We start from the raw sequence: 25,790 nt of genomic DNA, 5'->3' as shown, positions 1-25,790 counted from the left end.
GTCATAAATTTAAGCCAAAATGTATTCTGCTACATGTTTTTGGTAAAAAAAATTCCGTTAAGTATATAATAATTGGTTTGTGTGATCACAGACATATGTACGCAAATGATCATGTACATATGTGTGCAGGTGATCACGTACATATGTGTGCACATAATCATTGGGACAAGTGATTTTAGTGGGACATATGTGGGGGACATGTTTTTATTATTAGGGACATGTGTTTTTATTTTTTGGGGACATGTGTGTTATGGGGACATATGTGGGGACTGTGTTTACACTGTGTGGTGTGTTGTGTGTTTACACTAGACTGAAGATCAGTGAGTAAAAAGCTGTAAAAAAACAGCTCATACTCGCTGATCATTAGCCGGCTGCAGCAATCTGCTCTCCTCTCCTCAGCGATGACTTCTGTGTGAGGAGAGGAGGAGCCGATTGCTTAGCAACCGGCTGTTTGTTTACATCACATGACGGCCGTGATTGGACACGACCGTCATGTGATCAGGAGGGCCAATCACAGAGCCCTCCTGCCGATCTGAGATGCGCCGTGTCCCGGTGACACGGGCGCATCAGGATCGCGCCACTGCGCGGGCGCGATCCCGCTCCTCCTGATGGACGTTCCTGAACGTCCAATCAGGAGTAGACGGCTCCCACCCGGCCGTATATGTGCATTGGCCGGGTGGGAAGTGGTTAATGAGCAGTGGAGTTTATGGGCTTTTTTCTGAATGGCAGAAATTCGCATTCAAAGTGCCGTTTTTCACCGCCAAAAAACGACAAACGCTCATAAATGCGCGTTAATTAGTGTTCGGCATTTTATTTTTTCAATGCATTGTGGGAGTTTGGAATGTACTGTGGGATTTTTGGAGTGTCCTCTGTGTATTTTTATTGAAAACGCCCATAAACGCTAACGCTAATAAACGCTCATAAATGCTAGTACAAAACGCTGTTAAAAGCAAGTTTTTTAACCAGTGTTTTCTGCCAGCAATCTGGCGTCCAGAAAAAGCTTTTTTGAGCTTCAGTGTGCATGGAGCCTTAGGTGTCTTGATTCTTTCCCTCTGGTCCTATAATGTATTCTGACCCCATATTCCAGATTGCTCAAACATAGTTGTATTTGGAAACCCCCTAACAATATTAACAAACTCCCCCCCCCCCCCTCAAAAAATAAAAATAAATATCCATCGTCATCTCTCCTCTCCTCCTCTCAAGCTAGCGCCCCCCCCCCCCCCCCCCCAGGGACTCGCAACCGGGTATGGGCATCACTCCCCATCCCAAGGTCCAGACAGCTGAAGGATGTAATCTATCTGGGTTTTCAACAATGAGAATCTCTCCCTCTGAGTTGATAAAGAGGTTTCTGCCTTCCTGTCCATACTAGATTTTTGAACTGGTTTTGCGCTTCCATCTTCCTGAGCCACTTTGGTTGTCGTTTGTTTTATTTATTTATTTATTTTTTTTTTTTTTTTCCATCTAAGCAGATACAGGATCTTGCTGCATTCTAAAGATGACACAAAATTAAATTTTTGTATGTCTTGACTGGTATTTTAAGGTCATGCGACAGAAAAAAGTTGGATCCTCAGGAACCTCATAGTAACAGCATTTTTGAATGATCCTTCGAACCTCGCTCCATACCGAAGATTCAAAAAGAGTGTATTACCTCATTGCTTTGCTCCTCAGAAAAGGTTCTATCTAAATCCAACTCCCACTTTTGAAAAAACGCTAGCTGGAATATTCCTTTAGTTATATGGCGTGGGAGATTTTAACCACCTTCAGACCGGACCATTTTGCTGGTAAATGACCAGAGGTCTTTTTACAATTTGGCACTGCGCTGCTTTAACTGGTAATTGCGCGGTCATGCAATGTTGTACCCAAACAAAATTTGCGTCCTTTTCTTCCCACAAATAGAGCTTTCTTTTGATGGTATTTGATTGCCTCTGCGATTTTTATTTTTTGCGATATAAACGTAAAAAGACCGCAAATTTTGAAAAAAAATTATATTTTCTACTTTTTGTTATTAGAAAAATCCAATAAACTCAATTTTAGTCATACATTTAGGCCAAAATGTATTCAGCCACATGTCTTTGGTAAAAAAAAAAGTCAATAATTGTATATTTATTGGTTTGCGCAAAAGTTGTCACATCTACAAACTAAGGTACGTTTTCTGGAATTTACGCAGCTTTTAGTTTACGACTGCCTATCTCATTTTTTGAGGTGCTAAAATGGCAGGGCAGTACAAAACCCCCCCAAATGACCCCATTTTGGAAAGTAGACACCCTAAGGAAATTGATAAGTGGCATGTTGAGCCCATTGAATATTTTATTTTTTTGCCTCAAGCGATTGTGTAAAAAAAAAAAAAAAAAAAAAAAATTTTTTTTTGTCATTATTCAAAGTTGTCACTAAATGATATATTGCTCACACATGCTATGGGCATATGTGAAATGACACCCCAAAATAAATTCTGCTGCTTCTCCTGAGTACGGGGATACCACATATGTGGGACTTTTTGGGAGCCTAGCCGCGTACGGGGCCCCGAAAACCAAGCACCGCCTTCAGGCTTTCTAAGGGCGTAAATTTTTGATTTCACTTCTCACTACCTATTACAGTTTTGAAGGCCATAAAATGCCAAGATGGCACAAACCCCCCCCAAATGACCCCATTTTGGAAAGTAGACACCCCTAAATTTAGGGGTACACTAGTGAGACTAGGTAATAAATGGCGGGTGCCCTGAAACTATAAAAAAAATAACTAACCAACCAGCGTCACCTGTAACAGTTATATGGTGATCACTGGTGAAAGGGTTAACTAGGGGGCAATCAGGGGGCTTTATGCGGTAGTATATGGGGGTCCCTGGCGCTATAAAAAGCTGCGGCGAACCTAAATACCTACCTGCCTAACTAGCGTCACCTGTGACACTAATACAGTGATCAGAAAAACGATCGCTTATTAGGCTGGGTTCACACTGGAGCGATGCGGGAACGCCACAAATCCGCGGCGGGTTCCCGCATCACATGCCTCCCGGCGGCAGTTCACACTGCCCTATGCGAACTGCTGGGAGTGTCAGTGAAATGTTAATGACACCCCCAGATCAGTTCGCATATCGCAGTGAACACCCATGCGATCCGATTCTGCTGCGGACCAAAAAAAGGGTCCCGTGCGAGTTTGCGGCGGGTGCGGCGGGTGCGATGCGAATTCAGCCATACTATCTGTATGGCTGAACTCGAATCGCACAGAGATCGGATGTGATTTGCACTGCAGTGCGGTGCGAATCACATTCGTTCTCATAAACCGCTGCAATGTGAACCCAGCCTTAGTGACACTGGCGACGGGGGGTGATCACGGGGTTAAACCTTTATTGGGGGGGTTAGGGGGGCACATTAGAACTAAAGGGGGCTAACCCTAACTGCCCTAACAGTTATTACAGTCACAAATGACACCAATGCAAAAAAAAAAAAAAAGCAATTGGTGTCACTGTGACTGGGGGGGCAGGGGTAATTGGGGGGTAAAGGGGGGGTGCGAGTGTGCCTTGCATGTTCTACTGTATGTGTGGTGTGTTGGTGCAACTCACCGAACCTCTCTCCTCGGTGCCGGAACGAAAAATACCGACACGGAGGAGAGAATACATCACTTCCTCTCCTGTGTTTACATTACAGGAGAGGAAGTGATGTCACGGGACATTTTCATTCGTCGGAAGCGATCGCGAGGGGGTGGCCATGAATGAATGGCCGTCCCCTCGTCCGGGATCGCTCCCGAACGAATACCGACCGCCGCAGGCACCGGGCGGGGGCCCGATCGGGCCCCCGACCGGCGGGCAGGCAAGGACGTACATGTAAGCCCTTATGCCTGCCCGTGCCATTCTGTCGACGTGCGGCAGTCGGCAAGTGGTTAAAGATGCAAGTGAGCTTCTTATGAACCATAGTCCCCATTAGCCCTTGTACACACAGTCGGACATTGCGATAGAAAATGTCTGATCGGACCATGTTGTCGGATAATCCAACCGTGTGTGGGCTTCATCTGACTTTTTCCATCAGAATGTCCGACCAACAACGTTTGAGAGCTGGATATAAAATTTTCCAACAACATGATCCAATCGGAAATCTGGCCGATCGTTTGTAGAGAATTCCGATGCCATGCATGCTCAGATCAAATTCCTAGACCAAAGCTATTGGCTACTAGCCTGAATGTAATCCCGTCGTAACGAAATAACGTCATCACGTTACGAACGATCTGATTTTGCATCAACTTTGTCCGACCGTGTGTACGCAACACCAGTTTCGGAAAAAATCTGATGGATTTTTTTGTCGGAATGTCCGACCGTGTGTATGGGGGCTTAGCCTTTGCTGAACATCAGCAAAATTGGAACCTTTGTCTACAGGCTCAAGCTAGCATGTGCCGAGCTCACAGAAACAAACACCCACCTGTTTCCTCCGATTAGCGGTTAGATTTGGGATTGGTTTATGCAACAGTCTCCCAGGGGTTGCGAGCTAGTGAGATGTCCAAGACTGACCTGATCAAGGAGTATACCCTTATCCAGAATCAAGTTACTTTGGGGCATGACCACTAGATATGGATGAGTGCCACATTCCCTACAGTCCTGAAAGCATGATGGGGAGACAGCAGGGGCAAAAAAAATGCCATCAAGGGGTCAATTGCCACAGTGACAGCATTTTGTAGGCATTTTTTCTTAAACACTCGAAGGTGGAGAGCCAAATTTTATTCCACACACCTTTTTATCTGGACGGGTGGCGAGGTCCTTTCCCCAATTTGTGACATAGGGAAGGTTGTGGTATCTTAGTCAAGGAGAGAGAAATAAAGGTCAGAGACCAAATCCTTCAAGTGTGAGTACTTTCTACACCAAATTTCAAATGCTGTCAGATGTTTAGGTGGCCCCATTTGGCAGCAAAGAAGGCTGTGAACGTGGTGGCTTATTTGAGCATATTAGAAAGCCTTGTTAGCTGATAATTGCCAGTGTTTTTGAAGGTACTGAAAGAAAAACCCTTTTCAAAGTCTGGGAAGGGATGGGGCTCCAATCAGTTCTTGATGGTTGTCTTTGTCCACTTAAAGCACAATAATTTTACAGATATTGATCATGGACTTTAGGCACATGCACTTCAATCCAAAGTTTCTTGTTAACCACTTAAGCCCTGGACCAATTTGCAGCCAAAGGACCACGCCCCTTTTAGCAATTCGGCACTGCATCGCTTTAACTGACAATTGTGCAGTCATGCGATGTGGCTCCCAAACAAAATTGGCATTCATTTTTTTCCCCACAAATAGAGCTTTCTTTTGGTGGTATTTGATCACCTCTGCGGTTTTTATTTTTTGCACTATAAACAAAAATAGAGCGACAATTAAAAAAAAAAAAATGTAATACTTTTTACTTTTTGCTATAATAAATATCCCCAAAAAATATATAAAAAAAACATTTTTTTCCCTCAGTTTAGGCCGATATATATTCTTCTACGTATTTTTGGCAAAAAAAAATCGCAATTGATTTGTTTGCGCAAAAGTTATAGCGTTTACAAAATAGAGGATAGTTTTATAGCATTTTTTATTAATAATTTTTTTTTTTTTACTAGTAATGGCAGCGATCAGTGATTTTTTTATTTATTGTGACCTCTACATTATGGCGAACACATCGGACATTTTTGACACATTTTTTGGGACCATTGTCATTTATACAGCAATCCGTGCCAATTAAATGTACTGATTCCTCTGTAAATGACACTGGCAGTGAAGGAGTTACCCACTAGGGGGTGGGGAGGGCGTGTGTGTGTGTGTGTTTGTTTTTTTTTTTTTTTTCCCTGTTGGTGTGTGGCTTGGCATGTGACGTCACGGATCGTCATTCCCTATAACAGGGAACAGACGATCGGTGACAGCCACAGTAGGAAGCACGGGAGAGGTTTGTTTAGACAGACCTCTCCTCGTTCAGCTCTGTGACCCAATCGCGGGACACCAGCGGCGATCAGGGGTCACGGAGCTCAGGACCGGCTCACGAGTGCACCACCGGCGACATGCTCGTGAGCCACGTCTGGGCACATAAAGAGCCATGTACAGGTACCTGATTGTGCCCAGCCGTGCCATTCTGCGGATGTATATGTGCAGGAGGCGGTCCTTAAAGTGGTGGTGCCACCCAATAAAATAAAAAGCTCAAAATTCCTTAAAAAAAAAACTTGAATTTTTTTTTTTTTTTTTACTCACCTCTAAATGCCTGTTGCCAGGGGGTCCCTCGTAGTCTGCCTTCTTCAATGCCCGGGCTGGTGACATCACTTCCCCTCGCGCCGCACAGTCATCTGGGACCTGTCAGGTGTCCCAGATGACTGTGCGGCGTATCACGGCACCGCTCGCGCATGCGCAATGGGTGCTCAGCTGTGAAGCCACAGCCAGGTGCCTACAGTAAGAATGCCAGCGCTGCGAGCGGAGCGGGGAACGAGGGGGGGGGGGCTTCGTTCCCCCGCATCGCTGGACCCTGGGACACCCCACTTTAAGCGGTTAACCTTATAGACAGAATGTCGTCAGATGTCATTCATCATAAGCAGCGCTCCTATCACTCATAAAATGATCAGGTTAACTCAATGTCCAGTATATCATAAATCAGTATATTGTAAAACTGCACAATCCGCACTAGAAAGCAGTATCAGATGGCGATGGAGTGAAAGTCCAGACACAGATGGTGATAACAATATTGTCCGATTGTGCACCCTTCCACCAGATTGCTCCACACGTGCGTCACGCTCCCCTCTGGGGTTTAAACTCGCCACACTTCCAAGATAATTGAGCCCTTTGAGAAAGTTGTGATGACGAAACACGTCAGAGCGTGACTTATCAACTACCGGCAGTGACGCAAAGTTGCCTTGCGTTCCAAAACACTGAGCAGAGAAAGCGGAAGGAGTGTTGGGCGGCGTGTGGAGCGGTGTTCTGCGCTAGTATCCCGCGGAACCATCCCCTGTCTCCTTGGTAAGTGGCTGTGAAATAACCTATGACAACAAGTTATTTGGTCAGATTGGAACAAGGACACTGGCAATTTTTATGAATTGAGGAGTACTTTTATGAATTGAGGAGTTTTTAATTTAAAGTTTACAAACGGAACTGGACTATGTGGAGTTTCTTTTTTCCATATGGTGCTTCTGGATGAATTGTTCGAGAGACTGATGAAAGAAAGGCACAAGGAAGCAGAGTCTTGGGATATCTAATTGAGGCTCAATTATCTTGGAAGTGTGATGAGTTTAAACCCCAGAGGGGAGTGGGACGCACGCGTGGAGCAATCTGGTTGAAGGGTGCACAATCCTCAGACAATATTGTTATCACCATCTGTGTCTGGACTTTCACTCCTCTATCACCATCTGATACTGCTTTCTAGTGCTGATTGTTCAGTGTTACAATATGCTGATTTATTTATGATATACTGGACATTGAGTTAACCTGATCATTTTATGAGTGATAGGAGCGCTGCTTATGATGAATGACATCTGACGACATTCTGTCTATAAGGTTTATTTATCATATTGTGTATTTTATTGAATTAAGAGGCTGCATTGCATATTGTTTCAGGATAATTTGAACTATATGTATGGGTTTGTTTATTGTTTGTTTAAAATGCCATTACTCTGAATTAAGGCCATAGTGGTACTGGTTGCGCCTAATCCTTTTCTTTCTCCTTTTTTTTTATATACTAGGTTTTCTGTATTTACAAAGCCTTAAAACACATTAAAATGGAATGAAACTTCCGCTCATTTGTCTCCACACTCCCGACTCAGCCGGCGATTCCCTACACCATAAGAACAATCATAGCGGCTGTTCCACTGCTTGATCGTTCTTACAGGAGGTTGAGGGGACACCCCCCCCCCCTTCCGCCGCCCTCTGGTGCTTCTACCAACTCGCCAATACGATCAAAGCCAGAATCCTTTTTTTTTTTTTTTTTTTTTTTATTTCAGGCTTCCCAGCCTAGAGGTGAGATGCAGGGTCTTATTGACCCCATATGTCACTGTAAAGAGGACCTGTCTGCCCTATTCCTATTATAAGGGATGTTTACATTCCTTGTAATAGGAATAAAAGTGATCAAAACATTTATTTTTGGGGGAAAAAATGTCAAACTAAAATAGTAGAATGAACAATAAAAAAATAAAAAAAATTTAAAGCGCCCCTGTCCCCATGTGCTCGCATGCAGAAGCGAACGCATACGTAAGTCCCGCCCACATATGAAAACGGTGTTCAAGCCACACATGTGAGTTATCGCTTTGAACGTTAGAGCAAGAACAATAATTCTAGCCTTAGACCTCCTCTGTAACTCAAAACGTGTAACCAGTAAAATGTAAAGCGTCGCCTATGGGGATTTTTAAGTAGCAACGTTTGGTGCCCTTCCACGAGCGTGTGCAATTTTGAAGAGTGACATGTTAGGTATTTATTTACTCAGCGTAACTTCATCTTTCACATTATGCAAAAACATTGGGCTAACTTTTTACTTTTTTTTATTTTATTTTTAAGCACAAAACACGTTTGAAAAATTGCTGCGCAAATACCGTGTGAGATAAAAAGTTGCAACAACCACTATTGTATTCTCTAGGGTCTTTGCTAAAAATATATATAATTTTTTGGGGGTTCTCTGTAATTTTCTAGCAAATAAATGATGATTTTTACATGTAGGAGAGAAATGTCAGAATTCTCCTGGGTGCTCCAGAACACCTGATGGTGCTCCCTGCATTTTGGGCCTCTGTATGTGGCCACACTGTGTAAAAGTCTCACACATGTGGTATCGCCATACTCGGGAGTAATAGCAGAATGTGTTTTGGGGTGTAATTTGGGGTATGCATATGCTGTGTGTGAGAAATAAACTGATATGACAATTTTGTGAAAAAATAAATAAAAATAAAATCTTGATTTTGCTAAGAATTGTGGGAAAAAATGACAACTTCAAAAAACTCATCATTCCTCTTACTAAATACCTTGGAATGTCTTCATTCCAAAAAGGGGTCATTTGGGGGGTATTTGTACTTTTCTGGCATGTTGGGGTCTCAATAATTGAAATAGGCCGTCAGTACTTCAGGTGTGATCAATTTTCAGATATTGGCACCATAGCTTGTGGACTCTATAACTTTCACAAAGACCAAATAATATTCACCAATTTGTACTTATTTTTACCAAACATATGCAGTAGTATTTTGGCCAAAATGTATGTAGAAAAATTACTTAACTGCTAAATTTTATAACAGAAACGAAGAAAAATTAATTTTTATACCAAATTTTCTGTCTTTTTTTCATTTATAGCATAAAAAAAAAGTGGTGATTAAATACCACCAAAAGAGAGCTCTATTTTTGTGAAAAAAGGACAAAAATTTCATATGGGTACAGTGTTGCATGACTGAGTAATTGTCATTCAAAATGTGAGAGCACCGAAAGCTGAAAATTGGTCTGGTTATTAAGGGTGTTTAAGTGCCCAGTGGTTAAGGGACATCCAATTAATGATAGAATTTTAATAAAAGGCAATGCATTCTAAATGTGGAGCATGGTGTGGTGGTGTGGTCCCCCTAAGTAACGTATAATAGGCAAAACCTTTTTTTTTTTTTTTTTTTTTTTTTTTTTTTTGAGATTTCCCTTCACTGTCTGTCCCAAAGCCATACAGGAAGTGAGAGGAACTCCCTGCAAATTGAGGGAATTCTTTGGGGACCACCAGTTCACCAGAACTAGCAACCCCATCTGAAGATTTCCCTGCTATTACTTGTCTGGGGGCCAACCCAAAATTTGGGATTTTCTTTTACTTTCACTTTCAATGATAATGGTGAACAGGACAAATAGGGTGAATCTCCCTAATGGGGGCACAGACAGACAGCAAAAAAACCTAACTGCTGTTCTAATCCCACTCCACTCTATCCAAAACGAAAAAAAATAGTTTTGCCTTTTTAGTTTTACATTAATAGAATGCGCTACGTATCTGTAACTCCGCCGGATGCAGGAAATCCACCTTCCCCAATTTGGTTCTACATATTTCGCAACAAGGTTGCTTCCTCAGCTTGCACTGCGTCTATTCAAGGGAGAAATGCATGTAATGAAAATTGAATATTCTACATACATAGACCTCTCTGATACCTAAATATTATAACATTGGATATAGAATGCAAATGTATATACACCCTTTCAGAGTTGGGTGGGAATCTCTATGGACCAGCAGCAGCACAAATCCCAGTGTGGGGGCACACAAGCAACTACAAAGGGCGACAAGGAGAAGTGGGTCATTTTGATATCTAAACAATATCCATACACATTATTTCGGGGGGGGGGGGGGCCATGGAAGCTGCTTAAAATATACCACTGATGGATCCTAGTATCCACTGAGTCTGCATTTAAAACTGTGTCATTGGCACAGCAACTGGTATGTATGCAAAATACGACCTATTCTACAACACCATAGATACCACCAATAGGACTAAGCATGACCATTTGTTCACCAGTATACCTTAGAACAGGCTGGGGTTAAATGTATCCACTGCTCCCAGGGATACATGCTGTGAATCGCATGGGATGTTAATGAAACCGTCTGTGGATAATAAGTATACATCGGTAGTATATCAACCCTTAGGGTACTGCAAGACATAGACAACAAAGCTCTCCTAGAACCAGCTTCTATTACCAAGGCGCACATCTCCATGGTGAATAATGGTAACCACCCAAGCGCATACCCATGTGCCACAAATACCTAAACAAATTACCTGTTTTTAATAGCCTCAAAACGTCAGGTACCCTTGGAGCCCAGTGCAGCGTGACCACCAGTCCCAGCCTAATGTGTGTCTCCCAAAGCCACCTAACCTTTTTGCCCGTGGAATCTTACCTGGTCGACAAAACTGCAACATGCATTCCCTGCTGCACCCAATGCTGACCAGGCCAGCATTGTGCTGCACGTGTTGCCGCTGCTAGGAGCAGATGCATGCACAAGAGGGACAGGACCTAGATGGCAATGCACCGCTGCAGTGACCACTTGTGGAGGCCCACATGTGCCGCAGAGGGGAAGAAGTGATGCCAGTTTTAACAGGTGGTAAAACCCACGGCTTAGTGGCCTCGCATGCGCTAAGACTATTTCCACCAGAAACCCCAAACATGACCTGAAATACATATAGTATAACAAGGGTAACATAATGTAATATAACAATAGCATTTTCATATACAAAAAAAGTTATTTAAAAAAAATCACTACTTCACATGTCCACATCAAGATGTTACCTCACTTGGCAAGGGGAAATTTCACAGTGTAGGGGTGGGACTAGACGGCAAAAAAGGAACTTGACCAGTTTAAACCCTATTGAAAGTTGGAATTTTGTTTCTGTTGGCACCACCATGTTTCCTTTCTTACACTTGCTTATGAGTAGTTAAGCCTTACTTTTCCCTTAAAGGTAACATAACATTTTGATTTTGTTAGAAAACCAGCAGACCTCCAAAACCTTGCCCCAGGAACACATCCTCCCTTTATAACCTACAACCATGAGGTGAAGACTGATGTGAACAAGATAGAAGAGTTTCTGGAAGAAGTACTATGCCCTCCCAAGTAAGTGAATTCATTTCTATAGTACTGTTAACAGATGTATGTGAAATACATAAGCTTGCAAAATGAACACATTATTTATTTTTTTGTTATAGTAAACTTTTCTACAAAAATTACTTTTAAATGGTTTGTTCATGCTTAAAATTCAGAAAGGCCGTTACTGCAGGGTTATACGTGTCATTAGCATTGTACATTATCTTGAGACATTCTTTCTTTTTGCATGTCTATGTACTGTCAACCTTGCGAGTTTGCTAATAAAAACTATTAATTGGAAAAAAAAAATTCAGAAAGGCCAAAAAAAAACATTTTATTTATTTTTCTAGGTACCGTAAATTGGCAGCTAAGCATCCAGAATCCAACACTGCTGGCATGGACATATTTGCTAAGTTTTCAGCATATATCAAGAATTCCAAACCAGATGCCAACGAAGGTAACTGCTCAACTGCTCTGTGTCAATTAGGATGTACAGTGTTTCAGTGAAGGCTCTCTTTGTGGTACAACTTGCATTAACAAAAGGCCATGGACTACAGAGGCAGCTTTATGCTTTTGTACCCACTCTATCTAGAGTGATGATGTCTTGCAGAGGTCATAGAGTGCACTTGTTTCTGTAGTAAGCAGATTGAGTCCACAGCAGCAGATCCGCTGATTGTTGCTTATTGTGTGTGGGTTTTTTTTTTTTTTTTTTTTTTTTTCCTCTTTCTGTAGCAGCCTAATAATGTAAGCACTGTTTCTCCAGGCTTGCTGTTGACTACACAGTGCATGTCACTGCCTCGCTGCCAGATGGCTTTGGATAGTGACCAGAAAGCAGGTCACAAGAGCAAATGGTGGATGTGTGGTTTCTTCAGAGGGATTTTATTCTGATGGTCTTAAAACTTTGAAGATTTAGTTAGACCCCGTAGGCCCCATGCACAGTGGAATTCAAATACAGGTGTCCAAGTGTGTTTTGGAGCTAATTTCTAAATGCACCTGGAAGCATGTCGGTTATTTGCTGTGGCTGAATGCACACCTAGACGTTCATGATAATGTGGCTAAATCTGGGAACATCAAAATTATAAGTTTAGATCTACCGGGTTACTTCTCCTGTGTGGTGGTCCGAGGGTGTGGGGCTTATGCTGCCACCACTGTCTGTAACCATTAAAACATCACAGCTGGAGAATGAATACCAACTCATGGCTATGAGTTGGTTTAAAGTTATTTTTTTGATGGCTTTAGAATTCTGCTGACCACTTATGCATATGTGCAAAGTGCTGACAGTAACAAAGTTAAAAAAATAAAAGTGTGTGTGTGTGTGTGTGTGTATATATATATATATATATATATATATATATATATATATATATGTGTATGTATGTATGTATGTAAAGAAATTAATTTTAAAATATAATGTACATAGACTGTTAGGCCACTTGTACACTGCTGCCTAAAAGCAAAACAGTTTTTAGGCATGCAGGGGCATTTTTCTTCCTGCTCTATTTGCAGCCTATTGTTTTCAATGTGTCTGTACACACAAGCGTATAAACAAGCTCTGCATATAGATGAGTAAAAAACAAAACGGAAATCTGACTTGCCAGTCATTACTTTAAGCATGTAGCGTGTAATGCATGTGTACATGCAAAAAATGAGAGCTTAGCGGGGTGTTGTACCTAGCTTCCTGAAAACATACCAGCACCCTGCCCCCTATACTCCTCTCAAATGCCCTCAACCCTTTTGCTGAGTCTTGGAGTTATACAAATAACAAAATGCCTTGATGGGGGATGTCCCGCTCAAGGAGAGGGTGTTCTAGGTAGATTGCATTTGCATGCAGACCACTCTAGGTGAGGCCTACATGTGATGCTGGACATCCTCCAGCCAGGAAATGAGGGAGGCTGTAGCTGACTTGCAGCAGCTTCTAATGCACACTCTAAGGCTCGATTCACATCTATGCATGTTGCTTTTGAGTGTTTTTGCAGTGCTTTTTGCGGTGCTTGCCGCGTTTTTGGACATGCGTTTTTGCCGCGTTTTCTTTTTTTTTTCGTTTTTTTTTTTTTTTTTTTTTTTACACATCTTAAGGTGTCCTCTAACACAAAGAGGACACCTTGCTGGATCTGGTGGCGATGATTCGTTGGGGAGCTGTAGATAACTCCAGACGTACAGGGAGATCGGATAACCACTCTATCTTTTTCTACGGTGACCGAGAGGAGAAGTAGGACATACGACCGTTTCCGGAACCTTTCGATCTAGGCTGGTTACCTTCGAACGATCCGCATCTTTCAGTAGCACACCGGAAAAGATTACACGCTAAAGAACCCTGCAGAGGGCTGTCTGCTCGCGCTAACGACTCCGCTGATTTGGAGTCCACCCATTGCGGTAAGAGTCAAACCTTTTTCAGTTTTGGATTTGATAGTGCCAAAGCCAGGAAGATCACACTGAATTCGCAAAAAGGATTGGCTTCCCATTGACTTCTATTACATGCAAAACGCTGCATTTTGCATGAAAAAATAGTCCCCAACCCTTTCCAAAAACGCAGAGGCACAAAAATGCATTGATGTAAACATGTTCCATAGAAACCCATGTTAAAAAATTTCCTTGCATTTCTGCAAAATGCACCAAAAAATGCGCTACTGTGAATTGAGCCTAAGAAGCTCAGTGTCCGAGTAAATGACTTCCCTATAAGAGAGAAGCCTGTACAACTTTGCAAAACTGAAGGGAAGGTTGGAGTTCAGCTTTTAAATCTAAGGATATTAATTTAATATTTAAGGCAACACAGTCTTCATTTGAAATGGGAAAGTGTTTTAGAACATAAAGACTATATAATTCGGTAGGTCCTCTGTTTCAGAAAATGTGTTTTTTTTTTGTTTTTGTTTTTTTAATATGGTGTTTTTAATGAGATTTTATGTCCATAATGTGCAAATCCTTGTGTATGCGAAACATGCATGCGTCGCTTTACAAAGTGCTCCACCCCAATTAAGTCACAAAAATTGATATGCAGTCAGACTTGATCTAACCACTTATTATACAGGATTAATATAGCGCCAACAGCAGTTTACAATATAAAAGGGAGACAGTACAGTTACAATACAAAAAAAATAGAAGAGGGTTAAGGTGGCCATGCTCAAAACAGCTTACAATCTAATGGGGTGGGGCAAGTGGTGCAAAAGGTTGTAACTATAGGGAATGAGCTGATGGAAGCAATAAAAGATTAGTTGAAGGGGTGATAGGCTTCCCTGAAGAGTTTTCAGGGATCGCCTGAAGGCAGCCAGAGCAGGAGATAGCCGGACAGATTGAGGTAGTGCATTCCAGAGAATTGAAGTGGCTCTGGAGAAGTCCTGAAGGCGAGCATGGGAGGAGGAGATGAGGAAGCTTGGGAGCAGTAGGTCTTGAGAGGAGCGGAGAGGAGGTTTGGGTGATATTTGGAGCCAGTGTAGGGATTGGCAGAGAGGGGTGGCAGACACTGAGCGGTTGGTAAGGTAGATAAATCTGGCAGCAACATTCGTGATGGAGGGGGTAGCCTATGGGGAGGTAGGCCTGTGAGGAGGGAGTTGCAATAGTCAAGGTGAGAGATAACAAGGGAGTGAATGAGTAGCTTGGTGGTTTCATTCTATTTTAGAGCTGTTACTGAGGTGAAATCTACAAGCTTTTGACAATGATTGGATTTGGGGCTTAAAGGGCAGGTCAGAGTCTAGGATTATACCTAGTACCTTAGTGTGAGGGGGAGGGATTGATGGTTGCATTATTGAATTTGATGGGAAAAGTCATGGGGGGGGGGGGGGGCGCATAGGCAGGGGGAAATATTATCAGTTCGGTTTTAGAGAGGTCTAGTTTAACCGCTTCAGCCCTGGAAAATTTTACCCCCTTCCTGACCAGACCACTTTTTGCGATTCGGCACTGCGTCCTTTTAACTGACAATTGTGCGGTCATGCGACGTTTCACCAAATTGACGAAAAAACCGCAATACGCGCATTGATTGGGTTGCCCAAAATTTATAGCGTTTACAGAATAGGGGATCGTTTTTATGACATTTTTATTAAAAAAAAATGTTTTATTAGTAATGGCGATCTGCGATTTTTTTACATTATGGCGGACACATTGGACATTTTTGACACCATTTTGGGACCATTGTCATTTATATAGTGATCAGTGCTATAAAAATGCACTGATTACTTTGTAAATGACGCTGGCAGGGAAGGGGTTAAACACTAGGGGCGATCAAGGGGTTACGTGTGTCCTAGGAGGTGATTATAACTGTGGTGGGGGGGTGGGCTACCCCTCACATGACAGCGATCACTGCTCCCAATGACCGAGAGCAGTGATCTGTCAGGTCACTAAGCAGAACGGGGAAAGGCCTTGTTTACATAGGCATCTCCCTGTTTTGCGGCTTCGTGATTCGATCACCGGGAGACCGGCGGACATCAAGTTCGGTGGCCACGGTCACGCTGTACATGGCTGGTGATGTACAGGTACGCCCATTTGCAAACCACTGCCATTGTGCCGACGTATATCTCTGTGCATCGGTCAGCAAGTGGTTAACCACTTTAGCCCCAGAAGATTTGGCTGCTCAATGACTAGCCCATTTTTTGCGATACGGCACTGCATCACTCTGACAATTGCGCAGTTGTGCAACACTGCACCCAAACAAAATTGACATCCTTCCCCCAACCCCCCCCCCCACAAATAGAGCTTTCTGTTGGTGGTATTTTGATCCCACCTGCGGCTTTTATTTTGCGTTATAAACTAAAGAGCGACAATTTTGAAAAAAAAACACAACATCTTTGACTTTTTTGCTATAATAAATATCCCATATTTTTTTTTCTCTGTTTAGGCCGATATATGTTTGTGATGAGGGGTGTGGCTGTTACTCAGCTATGCTTCCATAGAGCACTGAAGCATTAGTACCCAAATCGTTTTGATGTAGTTTTTCTATTTGGCGGAGAAGAGTTAAAAAAAAAAAAATCTCTTTCTATACCTGTGACACCTATAAAAGAAGTGAGGGGTGAATTTTCCATTAAACAAGACAGGACTGACAGCAGCTTAAAGATTGTCAGACATTCTAAAGCCTCGTACACACGCTTTGATTTTTGGATGATCAAACGTCCAATTTTTGTGACATGCTAGTCTCATGTCAAAAGCGAAGAGGTTACTAACACTATGAGAATTTTTGTTTGACAGAATACAATGTCAGAAGTGACGCATCGTGTTGAATAGTTTTGTATGTATTTTTTAGTTTCCGAACACACGTAGTCTTGCTCTTACAAATTTCACATCCGACAAAAATTTCATAGTCTGCACATCCAGCTTTTGGTCTGACGAAAAAGTGAAATCGGCTGTCGAAAGAACCGTACTAACAGTATGATTTGCATACGATCGATCATTGTATCACAATTGACGTCCACAAATCAAAGCGTGTGTACAGGCCTTAAGACTCCATACACACTATTCGATTTTCTGCGGATTTTTGTCTTCAGATTTACCCAAACCATGTAGTGCAAGGGCCTTCCTGATTGAATACAAATTGAAACTCTTATGCCGCGTACACACGATCGGAATTCCGGCCAGAAAAAGACCGATGAGAGCTTTTCATCGGAAAATGCGACCGTGTGTATGCTCCATCGGAATTTTGCTGTCCGAATTTCCGCCAGCCAAAAATTGATAGCATTTTCTCGACGGAAAAACTTTCTATCGGTAATTCCAGTCGTGTGTATGCAATTCCGACATGCTAAAAATCACGCAAGCTCAGATTCAACTACGAGACAGAAGCTATTGGCTATTGGCCTTCCTTTTTCTAGTCACGTTGTACGTGTTGTACGTCACTGCGTTATAAATGATCGCAATTTGATGTGACCGTGTGTAGGCAAGGCAGCTTGAGCTGAATTCCTTCGGGAAAACCATCGGAGCTTTTTCCGATGAGAATTCCGATCGTGTGTACGTGGCATTAAGGTTTGACCTCATATTATATATTTTGGTAACTCTACGTGACAAACGTCTGCAGAAAATCGAATGGTGTGTAACTCTTCCTCACTCTACTAAAATGTTTGTATTTTTTTTCTTGTTGGAAAGATTTCTGATTATTTCCTGTCCTAAAAGAACAGAAGCAAAGATATCTCTACTAAGGACACGGATAGCAATGAAAACTTTAGAGAGGCTCTAACCCTCCCTTCTCTATCCAGACTTAAATTAAACATTCTGTCGGGAAATGTTGGGCTTTAATAGAAGGTAGTTGATTTGTGCATCTTAAATGGACCCCTTCTAGGAGATAGGGTCTCTTTAAGCCTCTTACAAACTTTCCCTTGGACTTTTGTACAAAGAGCGTTGGCCGTAAGTTTATATTGCATACACACGATCTGACGTTTTAGGCCACAAACGCGAATGTAGTGACGTTTCAACGTACTGATGACACTTCAAAAGTCACTCCAGCGCCACTTTTGGTCAACTTCTGTATTGTCTGATCTTTTGCATTGGTTCTGAGCATGCGTGTTTGTACTTTGTACAAAAATCCGATTTGGTTTTGTGTACACACGATTGGACTTTGCTCCATCGGATTCATGTTGTCAAAAAGTTTGTCCGTTCGCACGGCCAACAAAAGTCCGATGAAAACCGAAAAAGTTTGTCCGATGGAGCGTACACACAGTCGGATGTTGCTCCAAAACAGCTCATTTGCATGTTTGTTGTCAAAAAGTCAGATCGTGTAAGGCCTCTTTCACACGGGGCGGATCAGTAATGATCCGCCCCGTGAAGATCCGCTCGCTCAGCGGGGATCGCTCCGTTGTCCCCGCTGAGCCGGCTGCGGACAGGGCGGTCTCCGCACACTGTGCGGGGACCGCTCTGTCAGCTCTCCGCTCTCCTCTATGGGGATCGGACGAGCACGGACCGTCTGTCCGTGTTCGTCCGATCCGCTCTGCAGACGGATAGAAAAATAGGATTTTCCTCCGTCTGCAGAATCGGACTGTTGCGGAGGCGGACGAAATCGGGTGTCTGCGGATGCTCATCCGCAGACACCCGCTATCCCATAGGGATGAATGTATGCCCGTATTTCATCCGCAAACGGATGGATGAAATACGGACATATCGTCCGCATGTGTGAAAGGGGCCTAAGAATCTCAATTGATGGGAATATTTTGAAAACACTTCTGTGGTGGTTTTGAAAAAAGTTTTTTTGAAAAAGGAAGAGGCTGTCATGCTCTGCACTATGGTTAGCAATTTTGTAAACAGAATAAAAGCAAGCATTTCACTTTTAATACACAATAATTTTCTGACCGACATCACAAGCATTGATTTAACCCTGAGCTTCTTTTATTTTATGACTAGTTAACTCAGATATTGGTCATGACTCCTTTTATGTGGTAGGTTAAAGAAAATTACAAGTTTATGCCTTCTAATTTTCATTAACTGTAATTTTGTGGCCAAGTACCAATGAGGTGTTATGAGCAAGCTCTGATTCTAATAATTTTGTATGCATATTTATTGTTTATGCATACAGGGATAATCATTTTATTAGGGGTTAACTTTAGGGGTAGTTTTGAGAGTGCAGGAGACAGTCTCTTGATCTCTCTTGATCTCTTGCTCTCTCTTGCTTAGTGCAACCAGATAGTGTTGTGTTTTTTTTTTTTTTTTTTGTTTGTTTTTTTTATTTCATGAGAAACGCAGATACTCGCCATTAGGCTTCATGTACACAGGACGTTTCTCAACCTCTCCTGAACGCTGGAATATCACAGTTAGTAATCCATGTTTTAAAACGTGTGTTTAGCAGTGTTTACAAGCTTAGAGTGCTAGTGTTTTTTAAATAGTATGTCTGTCTGAAGCATGCTAAAAAAAACAAAAAAAAAAACTGAACCTTAATCGCCCAAGAAGAAAGTGCACACAGAATAAGATTGTTGATTAATAATATAAAAAAGTGTATGTATGTTTGTTTTTTGGAACAATTTCTGCATGTGTCTACTATTAGCCAGTGGCTTCTGTTTGATAAGATATCAGATAAAGATAGGGGGCCCTCTGTCCTCAATCTGTACCTGACCTAGAGATCTGACACACTCAAGGGGAACCCAGAAGTACTCAGCGCTGTTGCAGGTGAGATTGGTGAATGTGAATTCACAAATTTCCTAATGCTTGGCCAGTAGCAGTGGGAGAAGAGCTTTTAATCAGCACTCTGGTTGACTATTTTGCTTCCTACTGCCTACTCTTACCACCTGCATGACGTGTGCCCTTGCCTGAGGTGCTCACTGCTGTGGATTTTAGAGATTTACATCCAAAGAAAGCAAATGCAGTCCTCCTTCCCCAGCTCAGCACCACCAGCAAAGGGGAAGAGCTGGGGAAAGATGGGCAGGAGGTGGGAGAATTTGTGGGAGAGGTGGGGAGTGCATCATAACAGCCCTAGCATAGGTTTAAAAAGAAAACCTAGCCATAGTGTATATGTGGCTGTATTTCTGGCTTCAGTGAATGTATAGGTGTAAGTAGTGTTTTCTAATATTGTACAATGCATTTGTACATTTCTGCAGCATTGTGCTGCCCTCTGCAGTCCAATAACCATAATGTAAGCTACAACCGTGATCGTGTAAGTGATTGTCTGCCTAATTTTGTGACTATAGCACTTCTGATCCTGCTTCTCATCCTAAATTTTTGCTCAGTACTTGATTATTAACTGAGATGTCCTTTCTGCGCAGCAATATTTTTATTGGCTCAAACATATTTCCCACTTGTTTTCTTCAGTATTAGAGAGAGGACTTCTAAAAACTTTGCAAAAGCTTGATGACTACCTGAATTCTCCACTGCCTGATGAAATCGATGAGAACAGTATGGATGACCTTACAGTTTCTACCCGTAAATTCTTGGATGGTGAGGAAATGACCTTGGCTGACTGCAACCTCTTGCCAAAGCTTCACATAGTCAAGGTATGAGAAGAAAATATTGATGAAAGATCAGTAATGCATAGAAGAAGTCTCAGTATTTTTGACCTCTTTCAATTTTGTTCTCGCCTCCTTTTGTAGGTGGTGACCAAAAAGTACAGAAACTTCGACCTCCCAAAATCCATGACCGGAATTTGGAGATACCTGACAAATGCATACAGCAGAGACGAATTTAACAACACCTGTCCAGAGGATAGAGAGATAGAAATTGCATATGCAGATGTAGCCAAAAGGCTCACCAAGTGAACTGTATTTTAAAAACCAGACGAGGCCTTAATTTACAACAGAAATTTTGTAGGGCAGAATTCCATTTTTTTTTTTTATGTCCTCACAAAAATGTATTTGGGGTTTTCCATAAGTGTAATCCAATACAAAATGAGGCACACATTAAGCCCATAATGTTCTCGTATAAAGTTATTGTTTTGGAATCTATATATTGGGTCAGATAAGTAAACATGGTTGCTGAATGAATAATACAGTGTTAGAAAAATTTACATAAAATATTTTTTTTTCACTTCACGTAAACTATTAATGACCTGATAAGAGTTCAGTGGGTTTTTTTTATTTATTTTTTTCCTTTTCTTCCCTTTGAATTTGGTTTCCGTCCATCGGGGTGAGACACTGTGCCATAAGTTCCTTTTCATGATGTGCCATGTTCTGTATTGCTGCAGACATTTTTATATGGTACATGACTAAAGAAATAAGCCCATTAATAGGAAAACATTTATTTAACTTTACCCATCCGTTTCTGTACCTTTTTTATAGTTATGGCATGCTTTCTGTTTTTCAGCCAGAGCTTTTGCTGCCCAGCATGATTTGTCTGATTATCTGCAAAGTTTAACAACTCTTAGGTCTTCACAGATGCTTTTATTCAGCTTGTCTGATGAAGATAAAAAGAATTGGTGGTTCTTAATATGACGGCTGTTTTGAGAACCAGTTCTTATGGTTATGGTACAGAGAAGGCTAAGCAGCTGTTCAAAGGGTTATGTAGTTATTGTGCCACACAGGCAGCAAAAGGCTAAAGAATAATCTAATTTAAATGTGGAAAAGTAGGAAATTCCCTGATCTTTTTAAATAGAGTATTTATCAGTTTGGGGAGAGAACCTCTTATTTGAAAAGACTGTGGGCATAAAAATCTCTTGGCTGAAATACTGTTACAGGACACATACCCTTTAAAATTTGAAGGAGATGGATATTGCAATAACAAGGCTGATTTTTTATTTCCAATATATCCAGCTCATAATTATATACATGCAGCCTTGTATTGTATGAATATATATTAGTTGGTGACAAGTAAACACCAACCTCTTAACATTGAGTGCAAGGCGCAATAGGCTGACGGCAAAACAAGAACTCCTACTAGGACACTATCTTACGTCAAACAATGATGACCCCACATACTGAACTCCACAGATGGCTTGACTGTTATTTGTTAAAATTGCAGGTGTTTGAATCTAGCCACAGATACTTTTGGTAATACAGCTATACATCTTTAACAAAAATCCATCATACATTGATAATTATAAGTAATGCCTCTGTTACTAATGGGGTGTTACCTGTCACGTGGCTGATTTTGTGTGCATCAGTTTAACAGCTTTGTATGACCTATCCTGTGCGCTGTCAAAATGAGTGATCATCCTTGATCTATTTGGAAGTAATGCATTGTGGTTGATTTACTAAAGGAGTATAGGCTGTTGATCTAGCAATGTGTGATACCACAATAATTTGGATTGTGGTCTCCAATTACATGAGAATATAGTACAGACACTAAGGTGGCTTCTCAATTATGACACTATTTTTTCAAAATGAGAACATCTCATCTTTTTCCTGTCCACATAGCGACTTGTAGCATACACAAAATCTTTTACTATAATGTATGTTATCAATAAACCAATTGTGTGTATCCTGTTTTTAAAGTGAATGTGAAAACAAAAGTATATTTTGTTTTACAGAGACTATAGAAGGGATTAAACGCCTGTCACGTCTTTGTGTCCCCACTGTGGTGAATTACCATTTTGTTCTGGTGATCATTATCTCTGATAATAAAAAGTGCTTGTTCATACCAGCTCCCTTGCTAAAATGCATGTGGGCTTGGTGTCCGTTGAAAGGAGTGGTGTTTTGCATGGTTACAACCCAAGACATTGTTTACCCCCTATAATTTTTATTGAATAACACTTCATTCAAATCTGTGAACCACAGTTAATTGCAGAGCAGTGAGCTGTGCTGCTTACCCATCTTCAATGTGGGGTGAACAGGGCACATACAATACAGGTTTTTTCTATGTGCCCTTGCATTAATCTATGCAGATGGAGCCGAGATAGTATGAAAGACCCCAAAGTAATTAGAAATCCCAAATATTTTAATTGCCACATGATCAAAGGTGAATGGAAATGGGCATGCCTGTTCTGGTCTAGGAGTGGATATTGCCCTGGTTTGGAGAGATTGCGTTTTTCTTTCTTACTCTTGGACAGAAATTAAAAGGAAATCTCTCTGATGGGGCACAGACAGAAAAAACCCCAACCTACTCTAACCTCAACCATTCCTTACTCTATCCAAAACTAAAAAAACAACAAAAAAACACATTTGGACTTTGCATTAACACTGATTACATGAGACTTTTTGCTGAGCTCTAAAAGACAGGAACCCCAATGTTTGTCTCTAGTGCTAGAACTGTCCACCTGAAACAGTAATGTAATTTGTATAGTAACATATTAGACCTTACAAATATATATATTTTTTAATTATGCAGGACATTGCATAGCCTTCAATTGTCATGTATTTGCCATTACATTGGGCATGCGTTAAGAAATGGAAATGTCTTCCATATTGTAGTTCTTAACTTGTAGATTTACATTGTCCTTTTAGATGGCTTTCTTTTCTGCCTTGAGCATAACTCTGCAAAATTTAACATGTATTAAATGCAGTTTGTTCAGGCAAATTAAATTAAAATCCAAGGGTTTGGCCTTTGTTTCTACTCGGTTATATAGCAATGACTACCATAAGGTCATGTCCATTATGCCAAATTTGCCATTATGTAAGTTAACAGCAGCAAATGCAATTCATTCTGTTGAACTTTTTTGGATGTTATAATTTACATGATTTTGCACATTGTTCACTAACATCTAATTAGTAATTCCTACTTTTATAGCTATGGTCAGATCATTGTACTTAAAGTGGAAGTAAACCCATGGATTTAAACAGTTAAAAAAAAAAAGGCATGCCGGGAATGCTAACTGCACATTGGCTGAGCTCTCAGCCAAACTATCAAACCATCCAATGGCTGGTGTCATAACGAATCACATGTGCAGTTGAAGATTAAACAGAGGCAAAGATGGCAGCTTCCTTGGCTGAAAATGATAGCGGAGTTTACTTCCACTTTAAAGGGCATGTCAACTTAAGAACCCTCCCTTTAAATATTGTTATTGATATAATGTCACTGAATCATTTCCTAGAAAACCATTCATAAAGTTTCTTGGCTGTCACCAGTTTTGTCCTGCCTTCTTAAACTTTTCCCAGTTGTATCAGACCATATGTATCTTTAGGGATTTCAGAGGCGTTTTTTGGGATATTGCCTTAAAGTGGCCTTCACTCTGGTACTTTAAAAATATGACTTTATTTGAACTTATATTTTTACCAGTATGTTACCTTATTGTTCTTTCAAGTCACATTGAGACTTCTGTTTCACGTCATTTTAACAATTAACACTTCTATTGTTTGATAAAACACTGTTTTCTAACCAATGTACATTTTTATGGTATAGTTAAAAAAAAAAAAAAAAAAAATACGAACAGATAACTGAATCACTTGTACATAGACGGAGTATTTTTTTTTTTCTACTTTTTTATTTCAGAAATTTTATTTTACAGGAACATTTCCTAATTTAATTTTGTTGTGTCCCTTTTAATACAACTTTACTGTCCTTGCAACTGCTGGGTTGCAGTCCAGATCTATAAAAAGTATTCTGTTCGTTTTTAAAGAGTTTTTTCCAAGCTGACCTAAAATGCAACTAGAGTAGGCAAGGGATTTTATGGTACAGTTGGTTAGGACTGAAAACCAGGAACACTTCCAAGATATGGAGCTGTCACTTAAATTCGGGGACCTTTGATACAACAGACCAGTTAAAGTGTCATTATTACTATGGCTGAGCTGTATTACGAGTCATCCCATATGTTTGCTCCAGTTCTAGTCTGTTGCTAGCCATACATTAGGCAGTTTCATCCACCAGCTTGCAGTTGCATAAATCATCAAATGCAACTTACAACCAAAATACAACAATCTAAATTGTTGCAATTAGGTCACCATGATAGATTTTGTGGTTGGCATTAGTGTATAGATATTTAAGGACCACTCACAAGTACTGGTCCAATGTTAATGTACTCTGGAAAATCTCCCGATCAATGTTCAAACCTGTTTTACTTATTGCTGGAAAGCTACAAATTTCTTGTTAGTTACATAGATTATATACATATGGCATATTTTTTATTTTTTTATTTTATTTTCACCAAGGCAGCAGAAGACATTTAATGCATGAAGGTGGCTGATATAAGAATATGGAGTGTGGAAATTGCTATACATCGCAAATGGCACAGTTTAACCCCCATTATTATCTTCATCACCCACATTTCACAGTGCTTCCTGGGGGGTTATGTTTTATGCAAAAAGTGGCTTCTCCCCAGGTCAGCAATTACGCATTAATACATTTTTTTTTTTGTAACCAGCAACCCAGCTGGTAGATTTGATATGTAACAAAACTGTAAACACATTGCTTTCATTTGTATGTCTGGCTGATTTAATAAAGTTGTTTTGTTTTTCATTTTACTTGTAGTGTTTGTCTTGAGAAAGCGCTGCTCATTATATATATATATATATATATATATATATATATATATATATATATATATATATATATATATATATATATTCTCTGTATCATAAATAGGAGGTTTAAAGTCTGCGGTCTATGGCCACATCCCTATATATTTATAGAAAGAAGGTTTCCCGTGATATTTTAAAGGTTCAGAGAGTAAAAAAAAATTAATACACAATAAAACATGGGGTACATGATGGCACATCACATTATTCTACATGTCATTCTCTATATACAGTTGTGCTCATAAGTTTTTACATACCCTGGCAGAATTTATTATTTCCTGGCCATTTATCAGAGAATATGAATGATGACACAAAGTTTTCTTTTACTCAGAGTTTGGCTGAAGCCATTTATTATCAATTGACCGTGTTTACTCAATTTAAATCATAATGGCAACAGAAACTACCCAAATAACCCTGATCAAACGTTTACACACCCCAGTCCTTAATACCTTGTATTGCCCCCTTTAATGTCAATGACAGCTTGAAGTCTTTTGTGGTATTTGTGGATGAGGCTCTTTATCTTC

At 40.8% G+C, this 25,790-nt stretch overlaps 1 protein-coding gene across 1 annotated transcript in view; it reads left to right on the top strand.

Annotated features, from left to right (window-relative positions):
- CLIC4 (chloride intracellular channel 4) overlaps positions 1-25,212 on the top strand; it is a 109,661-nt gene extending 84,449 nt beyond the window's left edge. The window contains exons 3-6 of the mRNA XM_077481858.1: positions 11,396-11,521; positions 11,842-11,948; positions 20,198-20,379; positions 20,476-25,212. Coding sequence (XP_077337984.1) covers positions 11,396-11,521; positions 11,842-11,948; positions 20,198-20,379; positions 20,476-20,640 — 580 coding nt within the window. The 3' untranslated portion in view covers positions 20,641-25,212. The remainder of the gene's footprint in view (positions 1-11,395; positions 11,522-11,841; positions 11,949-20,197; positions 20,380-20,475) is intronic.
- Positions 25,213-25,790: the final 578 nt, after the last annotated feature.

The sequence above is a fragment of the Lithobates pipiens genome, unplaced genomic scaffold (assembly GCF_037356315.1).
Source record: "Lithobates pipiens isolate NorthernLeopardFrog02 unplaced genomic scaffold, aLitPip1_a1.2 Scaffold_16, whole genome shotgun sequence".
Lineage (NCBI taxonomy): Eukaryota > Metazoa > Chordata > Amphibia > Anura > Ranidae > Lithobates > Lithobates pipiens.
This window is presented reverse-complemented; position numbering and strand designations above follow the sequence as displayed.